This window comes from Lepisosteus platostomus, chromosome 6 (genome assembly GCF_059453375.1).
Source record: "Lepisosteus platostomus isolate fLepPlt1 chromosome 6, fLepPlt1.hap1, whole genome shotgun sequence".
In the NCBI taxonomy this organism is placed as follows: domain Eukaryota; kingdom Metazoa; phylum Chordata; class Actinopteri; order Semionotiformes; family Lepisosteidae; genus Lepisosteus; species Lepisosteus platostomus.
The window spans coordinates 11,762,589-11,782,199 of NC_142616.1; the positions used below are offsets into that span (position 1 = coordinate 11,762,589).

At 57.4% G+C, this 19,611-nt stretch overlaps 1 protein-coding gene across 2 annotated transcripts in view; it reads right to left on the reverse strand.

Annotated features, from left to right (window-relative positions):
* The window catches only part of LOC148660357 (uncharacterized), a 25,547-nt gene continuing 5,936 nt past the window's right edge, over positions 1-19,611 (reverse strand). Inside the window, exons 1-3 of one of the 2 annotated variants that reach the window (XM_088634238.1) lie at positions 13,745-14,031; positions 3,140-6,450; positions 1-1,358 (exon numbers count right to left, since the gene is read on the reverse strand). In XM_088634238.1, coding sequence (XP_088490364.1) covers positions 993-1,358; positions 3,140-6,450; positions 13,745-13,820 — 3,753 coding nt within the window. In that variant the 5' untranslated portion in view covers positions 13,821-14,031 and the 3' untranslated portion in view covers positions 1-992. Of the gene's footprint in view, positions 1,359-3,139; positions 6,451-13,744; positions 14,032-19,611 lie in introns of those variants that run through there. The other variant, XM_088634239.1, reaches the window with a different exon arrangement.

A 19,611-nucleotide genomic window follows, 5' to 3' on the forward strand; every position in this document is an offset into this window, starting at 1 on the left:
TGTGGTTGTGGTTACTGTTTATTATTAATTTTGACTGAACACTGAACACAGTCAAACACTCAACAACACCGATACAGAGCTCCAGATCCACAATCCGGGAGCCGACATCTCAAGATCTAAAAAAAAGAACAAAAAAACGGGAACATCATCCCGGCAGAACTACACAACCAGACGAGACGTTAGAGGTTAGGACTAGGAACTCCACTGCTCTCGGCTCCACGGCCCCTCTCGCTGGGGTCCAGAGCTGGCCGAGGACCCCCGTCGCCTTCACATCCGGACCCCCGCCGGCCACGAGAGGGGTCCGCTGAGGACCAGCTGGTTTCTACGGCAACTAATTAATCGGTTAATGCACTGCTTCGGGGAAACAGACCTATTTCTCTCTCACTGTGTCTCCTGTCCTGTCATGTGTGTGTTTATTACTGAGGGCTTTTCTGTGATCTCCTCTCTCTCTCACTGTGTCTCCTGTCCTGTTGTGTGTGTGTATTACTGAGGGCTTCTCTGTGATCTCCTCTCTCTCACTGTGTCTCCTGTCCTGTTGTGTGTGTGTATTACTGAGGGCTTCTCTGTGATCTCCTCTCTCTCACTGTGTCTCCTGTCCTGTTGTGTGTGTATTACTGAGGGCTTCTCTGTGATCTCCTCTCTCTCACTGTCTCCTGTTCTGTCATGTGTGTGTTTATTACGGAGGGCTTCTCTGTGATCTCCTCTCTCTCACTGTGTCTCCTGTCCTGTCGTGTGTGTTTATTACTGAGGGCTTCTCTGTGATCTTGTCTCTCTCACTGTGTCTCCTGTCCTGTTGTGTGTGTATTACTGGGGGCTTCTCTGTAATCTCCTCTCCCTCTCACTGTGTCTCCTGTCTTGTCGTGTGTGTGTATTACTCAGGGATGTGTAGCTGTATTTCCGATTAGATTGCTATTAGTGACGTTCGCTAGCTTCCTAACTGACTAAATAGCTACATATCTAACTAGCTGACTAATCCCACAGACAAAAACTGCTCAAGGCTCAGTTTCCCTTAGTGTCTCAGGCCCCTCCCCTCCCTCCTGTGAGCCAATCTCCATCGCAGTATCCTCAAGGGGGAGGGGCTTGGCAGGCGACTCAGCCAATCCCGGGCTGGTCTCCCCGGGAGCTGGGCTCCCACTGGTCGAGCTCTGAGAAGGCTCCTCCCCTTCCTCCTCCTCCTCGTCTTCCTCCTCCTCCTCCTCCTCGGCTCGGGGCGACAGGCTGCTGGATAGGAAGGCCTTGTACTGGTTCCAGAAGCTCATGGGTCCCCCGGAGACAGGCGGCGCCAGGGCAAGAGGGGGCGCGTCTGCGGGGGGAAGGGGCCGCCCCCCCCGGGCCGGGGCATGTATCCTCATGTGTCCCTGCGGGGCGGAGAACACGCGCAACGTCAATCAAGTAATTAACAATCAATTAAGCAACTGAAAGGCGGGGAGGTGCTACTAAACCACAGCAGCGCAGACAACAGTACCGGCAGTCAGATGGACACGAGGGAGACACGAGGGAGCTGGGCTCTCCAGAAACACACACACCCTTACTGGAGACACACACACCCACACACAACACACACCCACACCCACACCCACTCCCACCCACACCCACACACACTCCCACCCAAACACACACACACCCACACACCTGTACAGACCCTTACTGGAGACACACACCCCCACCCAAACACACACACACCCACCCACACACCTGTACAGACCCTTACTGGAGACACACACACCCACACACAACACACACACACCCACACCCACCCCTGTACAGACCCTTACTGGAGACACACACACCCACACACAACACACACACACCCACACCCACCCCTGTACAGACCCTTACTGGAGACACACACCCACACCCAAACACACACACACACCCACCCACACACCTGTACAGACCCTCACTGGAGACACACACACCCACAACACACACACACCCACACCCAAACACACACCTGTACAGACCCTTACTGGAGACACACACACCCACACACCTGTACAGACCCTTACTGGAGACACACACCCACACCCAAACACACACACACACCCACCCACACCCCTGTACAGACCCTTACTGGAGACACACACACCCACACACAACACACACACACCCACACCCACCCCTGTACAGACCCTTACTGGAGACACACACCCACACCCAAACACACACACACACCCACCCACACACCTGTACAGACCCTCACTGGAGACACACACACCCACAACACACACACACCCACACCCAAACACACCCCTGTACAGACCCTTACTGGAGACACACACACCCACAACACACAACACACAACACACAACACACAACACACAACACACAACACACAACACACAACACACAACACACAACACACAACACACCCACACACCTGTACAGACCCTTACTGGAGACACACACACCCACACCAACACCCACTCCCACCCACACCCACACACACTCCCACCCACACACACTCCCACCCACACACCTGTACAGACCCTTACTGGAGACACACACCCCCACCCAAACACACACCCACACACACACCCACACACCTGTACAGACCCTTACTGGAGACACACACAACACACACACACCCACCCACACCCACACACCTGTACAGACCCTTACTGGAGACACCCACACACACCCACACCCCCACCCACACCATCACACACCCCCACCCAAACACACACCTGTACAGACCCTTACTGGAGACACCCACACCCCCACCATCACACACCCACACACACACACACAGCTGTACAGACCCTTACTGGAGACACACACCCACACCCACACACACCCACACCCCCACCATCACACACCCCCACCCAAACACACACCTATACAGACCCTTACTGGAGACACACACACCCACCATCACACACCCACACACACACACACACAGCTGTACAGACCCTTACTGGAGACACACACCCACACCCACACACACCTCCTGTCTCCGACTGTCCCCATGACTCCTCGCACCCCTCCCCTCCGCAGGGGGAGGACCGATGTGGGTTCTGGGATTTGAAAGACGCTCATTTGGCTTACAAAGCGAGCCACTTCCACCGGCGATGCGTGTGGAGCCCCCCACCCCTCCCGAATCGGCCGGTAGCCCCCCCGCCGTGGCGGCCCTGCTCACCGTGAGGCTGTTCTTGCTGGGGAACTCTCTTCTGCACACCGAGCAGCGGTGAGGACCCGGGGGGGCGGGGCCGGGCGGGGGCGGGGGCGGGGCCCCCCCGGACCTCGCGCTGGCGGAGGGGGCGGGGCCCGGCGCGGGGGCGGGGCCGGGCGGGGGCGGGGCCTCCCCAGAGGCGGCGGCGGACGAGCCCCCAGACGCCAGAACCGCCGCTTCTCCCGTTCCGGCTTGCAGCGGGACGGACCCCCCTGGCGCCTCTTCCTGCGGCGGGGCGGCAGGGTGGGCGGCGCCCCGAGACCCCTCTGCGTGGGGCACGTCGCCCCAGGGACGGGGGCTTGCGGCGGGCGCTGCCCCAGGGTGACCCCGAGGGTCCCGCGGCGCGCCGCCGGGCTCGGGGTCGGAGGTCGCCACCTCGGGCGCCCCGACAGGGCCGGAGCCGAGGTTCGGGAGGGGGCCGGGGGGGAGGCGGGGGCCGGGCAGGGGGAGCGGGAGCTGGGGCGCGGCCGCGGCGGGGGGGCCGGGAGCGGGGGGGGGGCTCGGACCGGGGTCGGCGGCCAGGCTGGCGTGACTGGGGCCGGGGCTCGGGCCGGGCCTGAGCAGACTGCCGAAGAGGCCGAGGGCGGGGTAGCTACTGCTGCCCCCAGTCGGCCCACAGGGGGGGCTGGGACTGGGAGTAGGCTGGCGGCTACCGGCGGGACTGGAAGAGCAGGCGGCGCTGGGGTCAGGGCAGGCGGCGCCACTGGGGTCTGGGGAGACCCGCCCAGAGGGAGGGGTGCCGTTCCCAGCCCCGGGAAGGTGGGCATGGGGGCTGAACGGCCCGGGGGGGCCGCCGGCGAAAAGGAGGGAGCTAGGGGCCGCGCCCCCAGCCCCCGGGGGGGCCCCGAGAGGGACGAGAGGCCCGGGCAGAGGCGGATCCGCGGGCGCACTGGTGTGAGCGGTGGGATCGGCCTCGGCGCCGCCCGGCGGGTTCGGGACGGCGCCGGCCCGGGCCCGGGGGGCACCGGCGGCCGGATCGGGATCGGGCGCGGGGCCCGGGCCCTCCGGGGGGTGGGGGCCGGCGTCGGGCGAGGGGGGCAGCTGGCCCCCCAGGTGCATGCGCACGTGGTGCTGCAGCACCAGGGCGTTGGTGAACTTGCGCTGGCACAGCGGGCAGGAGTTCTGGGCGCGGGCGGCCGGGCGGGCGCGGTGCGTGGCCTGGTGGGCCCGCAGGCTCCCCCTGGTGGAGAAGGAGCGCCCGCACAGCTTGCAGGGGAAGGGGCGCTCGCCCGCGTGGGCGGCCTGGTGCAGGCGCAGGGCCCGCGGGCAGCTCAGCACGCGCGGGCACACCGCGCACTGGTTGGCGGCCGGGCCGGGGGGGGCGTCCGCCGCCGCGCCGCCGCCCCCCCCCGGGGGGTCCCTCTCCAGCTTCTCCACCAGGCGCTGCAGCTTGGAGGTCTCGGAGGCGGGGGGCTTGTGGAAGGCGGGGAAGGGGAAGACCAGGTGGGCGTGGGGGTGCCCCGGCAGGTGGGGGCCCGGGCCGGGGGGCCGCAGCAGGGCCAGGCCCGGGTGGTGGGGGGGCGGCGGCGGCGCCGCGGCGGGGGCGGCGGGAGCCGGGGGCAGCGGGAACAGGATCTTGGGCAGGTGGTGCGCCAGCGAGGCGGGGTAGGGGGGCTGAAGCGAGGGCGGGGGGGTGTTCTCGTCGAAGCGCTTGACCCGGCCCCCCTCCTGGCCCCTGAAGAGGGCGGGGGGCGGGGCCTCCAGGGCCGCGGAGGCGGTGGCGGTGGCGGTGGAGGAGGAGGAGGAGGAGGAGGAAGGAGGGAGAGGCAGGGCCAGGGAGGAGGAGGAGGAAGAGGAGGAGGCGGCGGCGGCGGCGGCGGCCCGGTTGAGCTGCAGGAGGGAGTGGGCGGTGGACAGCAGGGCCAGGTCCACGCTGGGGGGCAGGGGCAGAGAGGACGGCGGCGGGGGGCGGGCCGCGGCGCCGGGGGGTGGCGGGGGGGGGACCCCGCCGACCGCCTCGCCCCCAGCCTTCAGCTCGGGCTCGTCCGGCCTCCTCCGCTTGCGCCGCAGGGCGGGGTCGGGGCGCGGCGCGGGGCCCGGCTGGTTGTGGGGGCCCAGGGGCGGCGCGGGCGGGGGCGGGGGCGGGGGCGGGCCGCGCTCGCAGTGCCGCAGGAAGTGCACCTTGAGGTTCCCGCGGGTGGTGAAGCGGCTCAGGCACACGGCGCACTGGTAGGGCCGCTCGCCCGTGTGCGAGCGCAGGTGGATCTGCAGGGCCGAGTCGCTGCCGAAGCGCTTGCCGCAGAACCGGCAGGCGTGGCTCTGGCGCCCCCCGCTGGCCGCCGCGCCCCGGCCCTCGTCCGCGGGGAGCTCCGCGGGGTACCCCAGGCCCAGGCCCTGGGCCGCCCGGTCCTGCAGGAAGCGCTGGGCCAGGCCCAGGCCGAGGGGCAGGGGCAGGGGCAGGGGGTCGCCCCCGGGGCGGGGGAAGGGGGAGGAGGAGGAGGAGGAAGAGGAGGAGGAGGAGGAGGAGGAGGGGTGGGGAGGCGGGGGGGAGGAGGAGGAGGAGGAGGGGTTGGGGGGGGCCTGGCGCGCGTTCCCGGGGTACGGCGGCTTCAGGGGCCGCAGGATGTGGGCCAGGCTCTGGGGGGGCTTGATCTTGGGGTGGCTGGAGAGCGAGGGGGGCAGCAGGGAGGGCAGGAGGGAGGGGAAACAGGCCAGCAGGGGCGAGGGGCAGGGGTGAGGGGACGGCAGGGGGCCGGGGGGGGCGGCGGCGCCCCCCTCCAGGCACAGCTGGGGCAGGCAGGGCGGGGGAGAGGAGGAGCAGCTCTCGGCGCCCCCCAGCTGCAGCACCTGCTTACAGATCTCCTCCGTCATCTGCATCTGGTAGATCTGCCTCTGCTGCAGAACCCGCAGCTCCTCCAGGATGATGGCGATGCTGAGGGGCGCCCGGCCCTGGCTGGGGCTGGGGGCCGGGGTGACGGGGCTGGGCAGCCCCTCCGGGGTCGGGCTGGGGCTCCCCGGGTGCCTGGGGGAGCTGGGCCGGGCGGAGGAGGAGGTGGCGGACACCCCCATCTTCGGGGAGGCCATGTCCCGGCCGCGGGCCTGCAGGGGGGCGGGGCCGGAGCCCGCCGGGGAGGGGCTTGCGGCGGAGGCGGGGTTGCCGGGGAAAGAGGAGGGTCCTGTGCCGGAGAGGGAGGGGCTTCCACGCCCGGGGGAGGGCTGTGGGCGGGGCTTTCCTGGTGAGTGACAGTCTCGGCTGCCCAATGGGAGCGTGAGAGAGGTGGTCTGGGCGGAGTCCGCGCTGAGAGAAGGACAGTCCCACTTCACTGTGGTCTGGTCATCTGAGAGAGAGAGAGACGGAGACGAGGTGGTGAATTCAGACGGTCTGATCGACAGGGGAGTTAAAACATTCGTGAGAGAGAGAGCACAAACGACCGGCGACTCTTCGCAGTTTCGGCAGGGAGAGGAGAGCTCACGACAGCGTTCGTCACAGAGCCCTTCGGATCAGCCCAACGAAACCAAACCACTCCGATTAGCCAAGAGCTGGTTTTCTGATGCTTTCACACGCATGGGAACAGTACTACAGACACGAGCAAAGCACACACAACACTCACAGTACAGACATATAACTGGACACTTACAGACACGTTCACCTCCCTGTGTCCCTCTCTACCTCTCTCTACCCGACACCAGCCCCTCACAGGACACACACACACACACACACACACACACACACACACACACACACACACACACCCTGGACAGGACACCAGCCCCTCACAGGACATACACACACACACACACCCTGGACAGGACACCAGCCCCTCACAGGACACACACACACACACCCTGGACAGGACACCAGCCCCTCACAGGACACACACACACACACCCTGGACAGGACACCAGCCCCTCACAGGACACACACACACACACACCCTGGACAGAACACCAGCCCATCACAGGACACACACACACACCCTGGACAGGACACCAGCCCATCACAGGACACACACACACACACACCCTGGACAGGACACCGGCCCCTCACAGGACACACACACACACACCCTGGACAGGACACCAGCCCATCACAGGACGGACACACACACACACACACACACACACACACACACACCCTGGACAGGACACCAGCCCATCACAGGACACACACACACACACACACACCCTGGACAGGACACCAGCCCATCACAGGACACACACACACACACACACACACACACACACACACACACACACACACACCCTGGACAGGACACCGGCCCCTCACAGGACACACACACACACACCCTGGACAGGACACCAGCCCATCACAGGACACACACACACACACCCTGGACAGGACACCAGCCCATCACAGGACACACACACACACACACACACACACACACACACACACCCTGGACAGGACACCAGCCCATCACAGGACACACACACACACACACACACCCTGGACAGGACACCAGCCCATCACAGGACACACACACACACACACACACACACACACACACACACACACCCTGGACAGGACACCGGCCCCTCACAGGACACACACACACACACCCTGGACAGGACACCAGCCCATCACAGGACGGACACACACAGACACACACACACACACACACACACCCTGGACAGGACACCAGCCCATCACAGGACACACACACACACACCCTGGACAGGACACCAGCCCCTCACAGGACACACACACACACACACACACACACACACCCTGGACAGGACACCAGCCCATCACAGTAAACACACACACACACACACACACACACACACACACACACACACACACACACACACACCCTGGACAGGACACCAGCCCATCACAGTAAACACACACACACACACACACACACACACCCTGGACAGGACACCAGCCCATCACAGTAAACACACACACACACACACACACACCCTGGACAGGACACCAGCCCATCACAGGACGGACACACACAGACACACACACACACACACCCTGGACAGGACACCAGCCCATCACAGGACACACACACACACACACCCTGGACAGGACACCAGCCCATCACAGGACACACACACACACACCCTGGACAGGACACCAGCCCCTCACAGGACACACACACACACACACACACACCCTGGACAGGACACCAGCCCATCACAGTAAACACACACACACACACACACACCCACACCCTGGACAGGACACCAGCCCATCACAGTAAACACACACACACACACACACACACACACACACACACACACACACACACACACACACACCCTGGACAGGACACCAGCCCATCACAGTAAACACACACACACACACACACACACACACACACACACCCTGGACAGGACACCAGCCCATCACAGTAAACACACACACACACACCCTGGACAGGACACCAGCCCATCACAGGACACACACACACACACCCTGGACAGGACACCAGCCCCTCACAGGACACACACACACACACACACCCTGGACAGGACACCAGCCCATCACAGTAAACACACACACACACACACACACCCACACCCTGGACAGGACACCAGCCCATCACAGTAAACACACACACACACACACACACACACACACACACACCCTGGACAGGACACCAGCCCATCACAGTAAACACACACACACACACACACACACACCCTGGACAGGACACCAGCCCATCACAGTAAACACACACACACACACACACACACACACACACACACACACACCCTGGACAGGACACCAGCCCATCACAGGACACACACACACACACACACACACACACACACCCTGGACAGGACACCAGCCCATCACAGGACACACACACACACACACACACACCCTGGACAGGACACCAGCCCCTCACAGGACACACACACACACACACACACACACACACACACACACTGGACAGGACACCAGCCCCTAACAGGACACACACACACACACACACACACACACACACACCCTGGATAGGACACCAGCCCCTCACAGGACACACACACACACACACACACCCTGGACAGGACACCAGCCCCTCACAGGACACACACACACACACACACACACCCTGGACAGGACACCAGCCCCTCACAGGACACACACACACACACACACACACACACACACACACACTGGACAGGACACCAGCCCCTAACAGGACACACACACACACACACACACACACTGGACAGGACACCAGCCCCTAACAGGAAACACACACACACACCCTGGACAGGACACAGAAGCACATTCACTCCAGGGTAAAGCCAGTTTCACACAGCTCTCACACAGACACACACTCGTGCACAGACACTAAGGAAAGACTCTCGCGCACACACACACACACCACCTCAGCTCTCTCTCTCTCTCTGAACAGATTACTTCGCTCCTAAGGCAACCCCCAGCAGGAACAATGGAGATCGCCACGGCAACACACGACCCCTCTTGACCCTCCAGCCGCCTTTCATCTCTGCAAACATCCTTGCCGCCCCGCCCTCGGGGTGAAAGGTCACAGCAGGCTGAGGACAGGGGCACTGTCCGGCACTCCTGATTGGCTGATGGGGCTGACCTGTGAGCAGCAGGGTCACATTCTTCTGGACACGAGCAACAACAACCTCTCTGCACCCCCTCCCTCCTTATCTGCTCCTGGCCCCCCACAGAATCTGGGACTTATTGATTTCACAAGAATTTACTGAAACGGCACCTGAAAAAGCACAGGAATATACAAAAGGTTTTCTCTCACAGTCCGTGCAGAGCACTCCAACATTTTATTGTCAAGTTTTTTAACACGGTCTTGCTTCTCAAGCTTCTACAGTGTGTGCTGGTGAGTTCAGGGTGAGTGTGAGAGGAGAGGGACAGCAGTGACACTAGTAGTGTCTCCAGCACAGTCAGGTGTGACAGTGTGTGTGCTGGAGAGTTCAGGGTGAGTGTGAGAGGAGAGGGACAGCAGTGACACTAGCAGTGTCTACAGTACAATCAGGTGTGACAGTGTGTGTGCTGGTGAGTTCAGGGTGAGTGTGAGAGGAGAAGGACAGCAGTGACACTAGTAGTGTCTACAGTACAGTCAGGTGTGACAGTGTGTGTGCTGGTGAGTTCAGGGTGAGTGTGAGAGGAGAGGGACAGCAGTGACTCTACTAGTGTCTACAGTACAGTCAGGTGTGACAGTGTGTGTGTGTGCTGGTGAGTTCAGGGTCAGTGTGAGAGGAGAGGGACAGCAGTGACACTAGTAGTGTCTACAGCACACTCAGGTGTTAAAGTGTGTGTGCTGGTGAGTTCAGGGTGAGTGTGAGAGGAGAGGGACAGCAGTGACACTAGTAGTGTCTACAGTACAGTCAGGTGTGACAGTGTGTGTGTGCTGGTGAGTTCAGGGTGAGTGTGGGAGGAGAGGGACAGCAGTGACACTAGTAGTGTCTACAGCACACTCAGGTGTTAAAGTGTGTGTGCTGGTGAGTTCAGGGTGAGTGTGAGAGGAGAGGGACAGCAGTGACACTAGCAGTGTCTACAGTACAGTCAGGTGTGACAGTGTGTGTGTGCTGGTGAGTTCAGGGTGAGTGTGAGAGGAGAGGGACAGCAGTGACACTAGTAGTGTCTACAGCACACTCAGGTGTTAAAGTGTGTGTGCTGGTGAGTTCAGGGTGAGTGTGAGAGGAGAGGGACAGCAGTGACACAAGTAGTGTCTACAGCACACTCAGGTGTGACAGTGTGTGTGTGCTGGTGAGTTCAGGGTGAGTGTGAGAGGAGAGGGACAGCAGTGACAGTAGTAGTGTCTACAGTACAGTCAGGTGTGACAGTGTGTGTTGGTGAGTTCAGGGTCAGTGTGAGAGGAGAGGGACAGTAGTGACACTAGTAGTGTCTACAGTACAGTCAGGTGTGACAGTGTGTGTGTGCTGGTAAGTTCAGGGTGAGTGTGAGAGGAGAGGGACAGCAGTGACACTAGTAGTGTCTACAGCACACTCAGGTGTTAAAGTGTGTGTGCTGGTGAGTTCAGGGTGAGTGTGAGAGGAGAGGGACAGCAGTGACACTAGCAGTGTCTACAGTACAGTCAGGTGTGACAGTGTGTGTGTGCTGGTGAGTTCAGGGTGAGTGTGAGAGGAGAGGGACAGCAGTGACACTAGTAGTGTCTACTGTACAGTCAGGTGTGACAGTGTGTGTGCTGGTGAGTTCAGGGTGAGTGTGAGAGGAGAGGGACAGACAGCAGTGACACTAGTAGTGTCTACAGTACAGTCAGGTGTGAGTGTGTGTGAGTTCAGGGTCAGTGTGAGAGGAGAGGGGCAGCATTGACACTAGTAGTGTAGTGCTGACCATCACACCAGCTCTGCACACTCACTGACTGACCAGCTGACCATCACACCAGCCCAGTACACTCAGACTGGCCAAATGACCATCACACAGGCCCGACACACTCAGACTGACTAACTGACCATCACACCAGCTCGACACACTCTGACTGACCAACTGACCATCAAACCAGCCCAACACCCTCACTGACTGACCAACTGACCATCACACCAGCTCAGCACACTCAGACTGACCAACTGACCATCACACCAGCTCAGCTTCCTCACTGACTGACCAGCTGACCATCACACCAGCTCAGCTTCCTCACTGACTGACCAGCTGACCATCACAACAGCCCGACACACTCAGACTGGCCAAATGACCATCACACCAGCCCAACACACTCACTGACTGACCAGCTGACCATCACACAAGCCCGACACACTCACTGACTGACCAACTGACCATCACACAAGCCCGACACACTCACTGACTGACCAGCTGACCATCACACAAGCCCGACACACTCACTGACTGACCATCACACCAGCCCGACACACTCACTGACTGACCAGCTGACATCACACAAGCCCGACACACTCACTGACTGACCAGCTGACCATCACACCAGCCCGACACACTCACTGACTGACCATCACACAAGCCCGACACACTCACTGACTGACCAACTGACCATCACACAAGCCCAACACACTCACTGAATGACCAACTGACCATCACACAAGCCCGACACACTCACTGACTGACCAGCTGACCATCACACAAGCCCAACACCCTCACTGACTGACCAGCTGACCATCACACCAGCCCGACACACTCACTGATCAGCTGACCATCACACAAACCCGACACACTCAGACTGACCAGCTGACCATCACACAAGCCCGACACACTCACTGACTGACCAGCTGACCATCACACCAGCCCGACACACTCAGACTGACCAGCTGACCATCACACCACCTCTGTACACTCAGAATGACCAGCTGACCATCACACAAGCCCGACACACTCACTGACTGACCAGCTGACCATCACACCAGCCCGGCACACTCAGACTGACCAACTGACCATCACACAAGCCCGGCACACTCACTGACTGACCAGCTGACCATCACACCAGCCCGACACACTCACTGACTGACCAGCTGACCATCACACCAGCCCGACACACTCACTGACTGACCAGCTGACCATCACACCAGCCGGACACACTCAGACTGACCAGCTGACCATCACACCAGCCCGACACACTCAGACTGACCAACTGACCATCAAACCAGCCCAACACCCTCACTGACTGACCAGCTGACCATCACACAAGCCCGACACACTCAGACTGACCAGCTGACCATCACACCAGCCCGACAAACTCACTGACTGACCAACTGACCATCACACCAGCCCGACACCCTCACTGACTGACCAACTGACCATCACACCAGCCCGACACACTCACTGACTGACCAGCTGACCATCACACCAGCCCGACACACTCACTGACTGACCAGCTGACCATCACACAAGCCCGACACACTCAGACTGACCAGCTGACCATCACACAAGCCCGGCACACTCACTGACTGACCAGCTGACCATCACACAAGCCCGACACACTCAGACTGACCAGCTGACCATCACACAAGCCCGACACACTCAGACTGACCAGCTGACCATCACACAAGCCCGACACACTCACTGACTGACCAGCTGACCATCACACCAGCCCGACACACTCAGACTGACCAACTGACCATCACACCAGCCCGACACACTCACTGACTGACCAGCTGACCATCACACAAGCCCGACACACTCAGACTGGCCAAATGACCATCACACCAGCTCAGCACACTCACTGACTGACCAACTGACCATCAAACCAGCCCAACACCCTCACTGACTGGCCAGCTGACCATCACACCAGCTCGGCTCACTCAGACTGACCAGCTGACCATCACACAAGCCCGACACACTCAGACTGACCAGCTGACCATCATACCAGCCCGACACACTCACTGACCAGGTGTGTGAATGCAGGGGTCTGCGTGTGACCCCGCTGTAGCTGTAACACGGGCAGAGTCGCAGCCCGCGGTCCTTCCCAAACTTTTCCACCCGGGACAACAACCCGCGGCTGCTCGATCACGCCACGCGCGTCCGCACACCAACCCGACCGCGCGACGACGATCACGAGCCGAGTCTGGAAGCCCAACTCCCCCCCCCCCGCAGAGTCTGTGTAAGAGACGGACTCGGCCACACCGCTGCCCACTGCCCGCCGCGGACCCGAGCGAGTCCGGTCGGATCCTCACCGTGGGCCGTGACTCGCGTGTCCCCCGGGGCCGCGTTCACGAGCTGCTGCGGGCGCCTCTGTTTCCGCCGGGACATGTCGCCGGGTTTCCACGCGCACGCCTCCTGCTCCTCCTCCTCCTCCTCCGCGTGGGAATCACCGCATGAAAACACGCACGTACACGCACACACACTTCCCGAGCTCGGTCCGCCGCCCGGGACAAACAAAAACTTTCTTCTCTCTCTCTCTCTCTCGGTCTGTCCACACGCGCACGCAGAGGGAGGGAGAAGGAGAACCCCGCACGCACACACTCACGCGTGTTCCGTGGCGACGCTCGATCGCGGGGTAAAAACAACAACACGACACACAACACCCCACAGCCGCGCTCACCGGAGCCGCAGCGGGTCGGAGCGGAACGAGGCGAGACCGTGGGAGCAGAGTGAAGACAATCACGTGTCGGGGGGCTGCGCTGCGCGAGCCTATTCACGGCGCGCCTCTCTCTCTCTCTCCCGCGCGGGGATTTGCATCTAAATAGCGAGGGACACCATCTCCCTCCTCCCCCTCCTCCCTCACTCACTGCCCCCGGGAGAGAGAGGGCCCGGGCCCCGCCGGGGACTCTCGGCGCTGTGACCCACGCCCCCCCGCGTCGATCGGGAAGTACCCGGCTGTGTTATAACCACGCGTGGTCGCCCCGACCCCGCCTCTGCCCACAAGCCTCCCTGCTGCCCCGGGTTCCAGGATTTCACAGACCAGGATCGTCTGCCCATTTGCACACGGAGCCCACAGCCGTACCCCCCTGCAGCTCACACACAGCCCACTGGGGCTCAGGGTGAGCCGGGCCAGTACCTGGGAGAGGTGTGAGTGGGGCCAGCAGGGGGCGCTCACCCTGCGGGCTGTGTGGGTCCTAACGCCCCAGGACAGTGAGGGGGGACACTAGATACTTTATTGATCCCGTGAGGGAAATTGCAGCGCAACAACAGCTTAACAGACAACACAGCAACAGTGAAATAAATTAGACTATAAACAAGGCGCCGTCCTTCAGATGAGACGTGAAACGGAGGTCCTGCCTCTCTGTGGTCAGTCAAGACCCCAGGGTGTCTCTCAGAAAGAGGAGGGGTGTGACCCCAGTGTCCTGGACAGACTCCCCCTGGTCTTTACCAGTCATGGCCTCCTGATCACCCCCCTCTCTGAACTGGCCTCATCACTCTGCTCTCCTCCCCACTGAGAGCTGGAGTGTGTGAGCGGACTGGAGCATCCTCACACTGGGGGGGTGGAGGGGATCCCCAGTACTGGACAGCGCTGGAGGTGGAGGGTCCAGAAAGGCGCTAAAGTAGTGTAGGCAATTATTATTATTACAGTGTGAGGATTTCAGGGTGACTCATCCTGCTGGACTGGGGCTCCCCAGGATCAGGGCTGGGGTCCCCCAGTCTAAAGTCATGCACAGAGAGAGGATTTCAGGGTGACCTGTACAGCCCCAAACCAGCAGTATGAGTCACCCTGACAATCAGTTGCTTCCCCAGAGCTGGGAGTGTGTACCCCGATATCCCTGGAAGATCCTTTTGCCAGCAAATTCCCTGACAGCAGCAGTCAAGCTCCAGGTGATCAAACACAAGGGTTACTAATCAATCCCCGCACGTCCCCCAGGATTCACACACAGCGGGGCGCCAGTCCTCAGACACCCCACAAACCTGCCGGAGAAAGTGGGGTCTGTGTGTGGGAGACCATTGCTGTGCCAGACACTGACAGCCCTGAACACACACACACAGGGAGTGGACAGGGGAGAGACGGAGACTGGACAAGAGAAAGACTGGACAAGAGACACTGGACAGGGGAGAGACGGAGACTGGACAAGAGAGGGACTGGACAAGACAGAGACTGGAAAGGGGAGAGACAGCGACTGGACAGGAAGACAACATGGCTGGACAGGAGAAAGACTGGACTGGGGAGAGACAGTGACTGGTCAAGAGAGAGACTGGACAGGGGAAAGACAGGGACAGGAAAGGAGAGAGACAGGGACTGGACAGGGGAGAGACAGGGACTGGACAAAAGAGAGACTGGACAGGGGAGAGACAGGGACTGGACAGGGGGGAGACGGAGACTGGACAGTAGAGAGATTAAAAACCCAAGACTGGACAAGAGAGAGACTTGACAGGGGAGAGACAGCGACTGGACAATAGAGAGACTGGACTGGGGAGAGACAGAGACTGGAAAAGAGAGAAACTGGACAGGGGAGAGACAGGGACTGGACAGGAGAGAGACTGGACTGGACAGTACACTGCAGACTGTATTTAAACTCATTCATCTATTTATATTCACAGTCTCTCACTGTACACTGCAGACTGTATTTATACTCATTCATCTATTTATATTCACAGTCTCCCACTGTGCACTGCAGACTGTATTTATACTCATTCATCTATTTATAGTCACAGTCTCTCACTGTACACTGTGGACTGTATTTATACTCATTCATCTATTTATAGTCACAGTCTCTCACTGTACACTGCGGACTGTATTTATACTCATTCATCTATTTATATTCACAGTCTCTCACTGTACACTGTGGACTGTATTTATACTCATTCATCTATTTATATTCACAGTCTCTCACTGTACACTGCGGACTGTATTTATACTCATTCATCTATTTATATTCACAGTCTCTCACTGTACACTGTGGACTGTATTTATACTCATTCATCTATTTATATTCACAGTCTCTCACTGTACACTGTGGACTGTATTTATACTCATTCATCTATTTATATTCACAGTCTCTCACTGTACACTGCGGACTGTATTTATACTCATTCATCTATTTATATTCACAGTCTCCCACTGTGCACTGCGGACTGTATTTATACTCATTCATCTATTTATATTCACACTGCCTCTCACTGTACACTGTGGACTGTATTTATACTCATTCATCTATTTATATTCACAGTCTCTCACTGTACACTGCAGACTGTATTTATACTCATTCATCTATTTATATTCACAGTCTCCCACTGTACACTGCGGACTGTATTTATACTCATTCATCTATTTATATTCACACTGTCTCTCACTATGCACTGCGGACTGTATTTATACTCATTCATCTATTTATATTCACAGTCTCCCACTGTACACTGCGGACTGTATTTATACTCATTCATCTATTTATATTCACAGTCTCCCACTGTACACTGTGGACTGTATTTATACTCATTCATCTATTTATATTCACAGTCTCTCACTGTACACTGTGGACTGTATTTATACTCATTCATCTATTTATATTCACAGTCTCTCACTGTACACTGTGGACTGTATTTATACTCATTCATCTATTTATATTCACAGTCTCTCACTGTACACTGTGGACTGTATTTATACTCATTCATCTATTTATATTCACACTGCCTCTCACTGTGCACTGCGGACTGTATTTATACTCATTCATCTATTTATATTCACAGTCTCTCACTGTACACTGCGGACTGTATTTATACTCATTCATCTATTTATATTCACAGTCTCTCACTGTACACTGCGGACTGTATTTATACTCATTCATCTATTTATATTCACACAGTCTCTCACTGTACACTGCAGACTGTATTTATACTCATTCATCTATTTATATTCACAGACTCTCACTGTACACTGCGGACTGTATTTATACTCATTCATCTATTTATATTCACAGTCTCTCACTGTACACTGCAGACTGTATTTATACTCATTCATCTATTTATATTCACAGTCTCTCACTGTACACTGTGGACTGTATTTATACTCATTCATCTATTTATATTCACAGTCTCTCACTGTACACTGCGGACTGTATTTATACTCATTCATCTATTTATATTCACAGTCTCCCACTGTGCACTGCAGACTGTATTTATACTCATTCATCTATTTATATTCACAGTCTCTCACTGTACACTGCGGACTGTATTTATACTCATTCATCTATTTATATTCACAGTCTCCCACTGTACACTGCGGACTGTATTTATACTCATTCATCTATTTATATTCACAGTCTCTCACTGTACACTGCGGACTGTATTTATACTCATTCATCTATTTATATTCACAGTCTCTCACTGTACACTGCGGACTGTATTTATACTCATTCATCTATTTATATTCACAGTCTCTCACTGTACACTGTGGACTGTATTTATACTCATTCATCTATTTATATTCTCACAGTCTCTCACTGTACACTGTGGACTGTATTTATACTCATTCATCTATTTATATTCACAGTCTCTCACTGTACACTGTGGACTGTATTTATACTCATTCATCTATTTATATTCACAGTCTCTCACTGTACACTGCAGACTGTATTTATACTCATTCATCTATTTATATTCACAGTCTCTAACTGTGCACTGCAGACTGAACATGACATACTGTATCTCTGCACATTTTAATGTGCAATTATTAATTTGTTGCAGAGTTTAACAGATTGAAAAAAAATAGTGATTGTTGCATGTGCAAATGTTTGGGCAGACCTGTCTGTCCAGAGAGGACAGGCTCAGTGACCACAGCCTGGCCATAGAAACTGGACACAGACAGACCTGGCTGTCCAGAGAGGACAGGCTCAGTGACCACAGCCTGGAAACAGAAACTGGACACAGACAGACCTGGCTGTCCAGAGAGGACAGGCTTAGTGACCACAGCCTGGACACAGGCAGACCTGTACAATTATTATGAACTCTCTCATGTGTTTCATAATGCTCGGCTTAGAGACAAGTCTAAGTCACAACAAGTCACCTGGGACCGCGCGCCTCTCTGATCACCGAGAGCGTGTCATAAAAGAGGCAATTCGGGGGCGGGGCTACACGCCCACGAACACGGCTCCCATTTGCAGACGGACTATGACTGACAGCCCGTTAACCACGCCCCGCCCCCCTCCCCTCCTCTGGTCTCCCGCGAGGCGCTCCGCAGCTCGAGCTCTGTTTAAAAGGCGCTGAATGGCGGAGGAGACGCACAAAGGCGCTCAGGGCACAGTCGGGTGAGCATCGCCGCTCACTCTGATTCACTGCCTCGGCGCACAAAGGATTCCTTTCAACTCGCGTCCCCCCCCTCCCTCACCACCCACCAATCCTCAAGGCAAAAAAAAGCTTCTTTTATGAAGCAGGTGCGCGCGGGGGGGCGCCCATTTCGCGAAACGCAACCACTAGTGGCTTTGAGTGACTGAAGACTGCGATTCATTACAAATGAAGAAACCGTGTGATTATGACTTCTGCATGCACGACTGTAGTGGACTGGAGTGTCCAGTCAGTGTGTCTGTATGAACCCCTCTCTCTCAGGGCAGTGTTAATGTACTGGAGTGTCCAGTCAGTGTGTCTGTATGAACCCCTCTCTCTCAGTGCAGTGTTAATGTACTGGAGTGTCCAGTCAGTGTGTCTGTATGAACCCCTCTCTCTCAGTGCAGTGTTAATGTACTGGAGTGTCCAGTCAGTCAGTGTGTCTGTATGAACCCCTCTCTCTCAGTGCAGTGTTAATGTACTGGAGTGTCCAGTCAGTCAGTGTGTCTGTATGAACCCCTCTCTCTCAGTGCTGTGTTAATGTACTGGAGTGTCCAGTCAGTGTGTCTGTATGAACCCCTCTCTCTCAGTGCAGTGTTAATGTCCTGGAGTGTCCAGTCAGTCAGTGTGTCTGTATGAACCCCTCTCTCTCAGTGCAGTGTTAATGTACTGGAGTGTCCAGTCAGTCAGTGTGTCTGTATGAACCCCTCTCTCTCAGTGCAGTGTTAATGTACTGGAGTGTCCAGTCAGTCAGTGTGTCTGTATTGACCCCTCTCTCTCAGTGCAGTGTTAATGTACTGGAGTGTCCAGTCAGTCAGTGTGTCTGTATGAACCCCTCTCTCTCAGTGCAGTG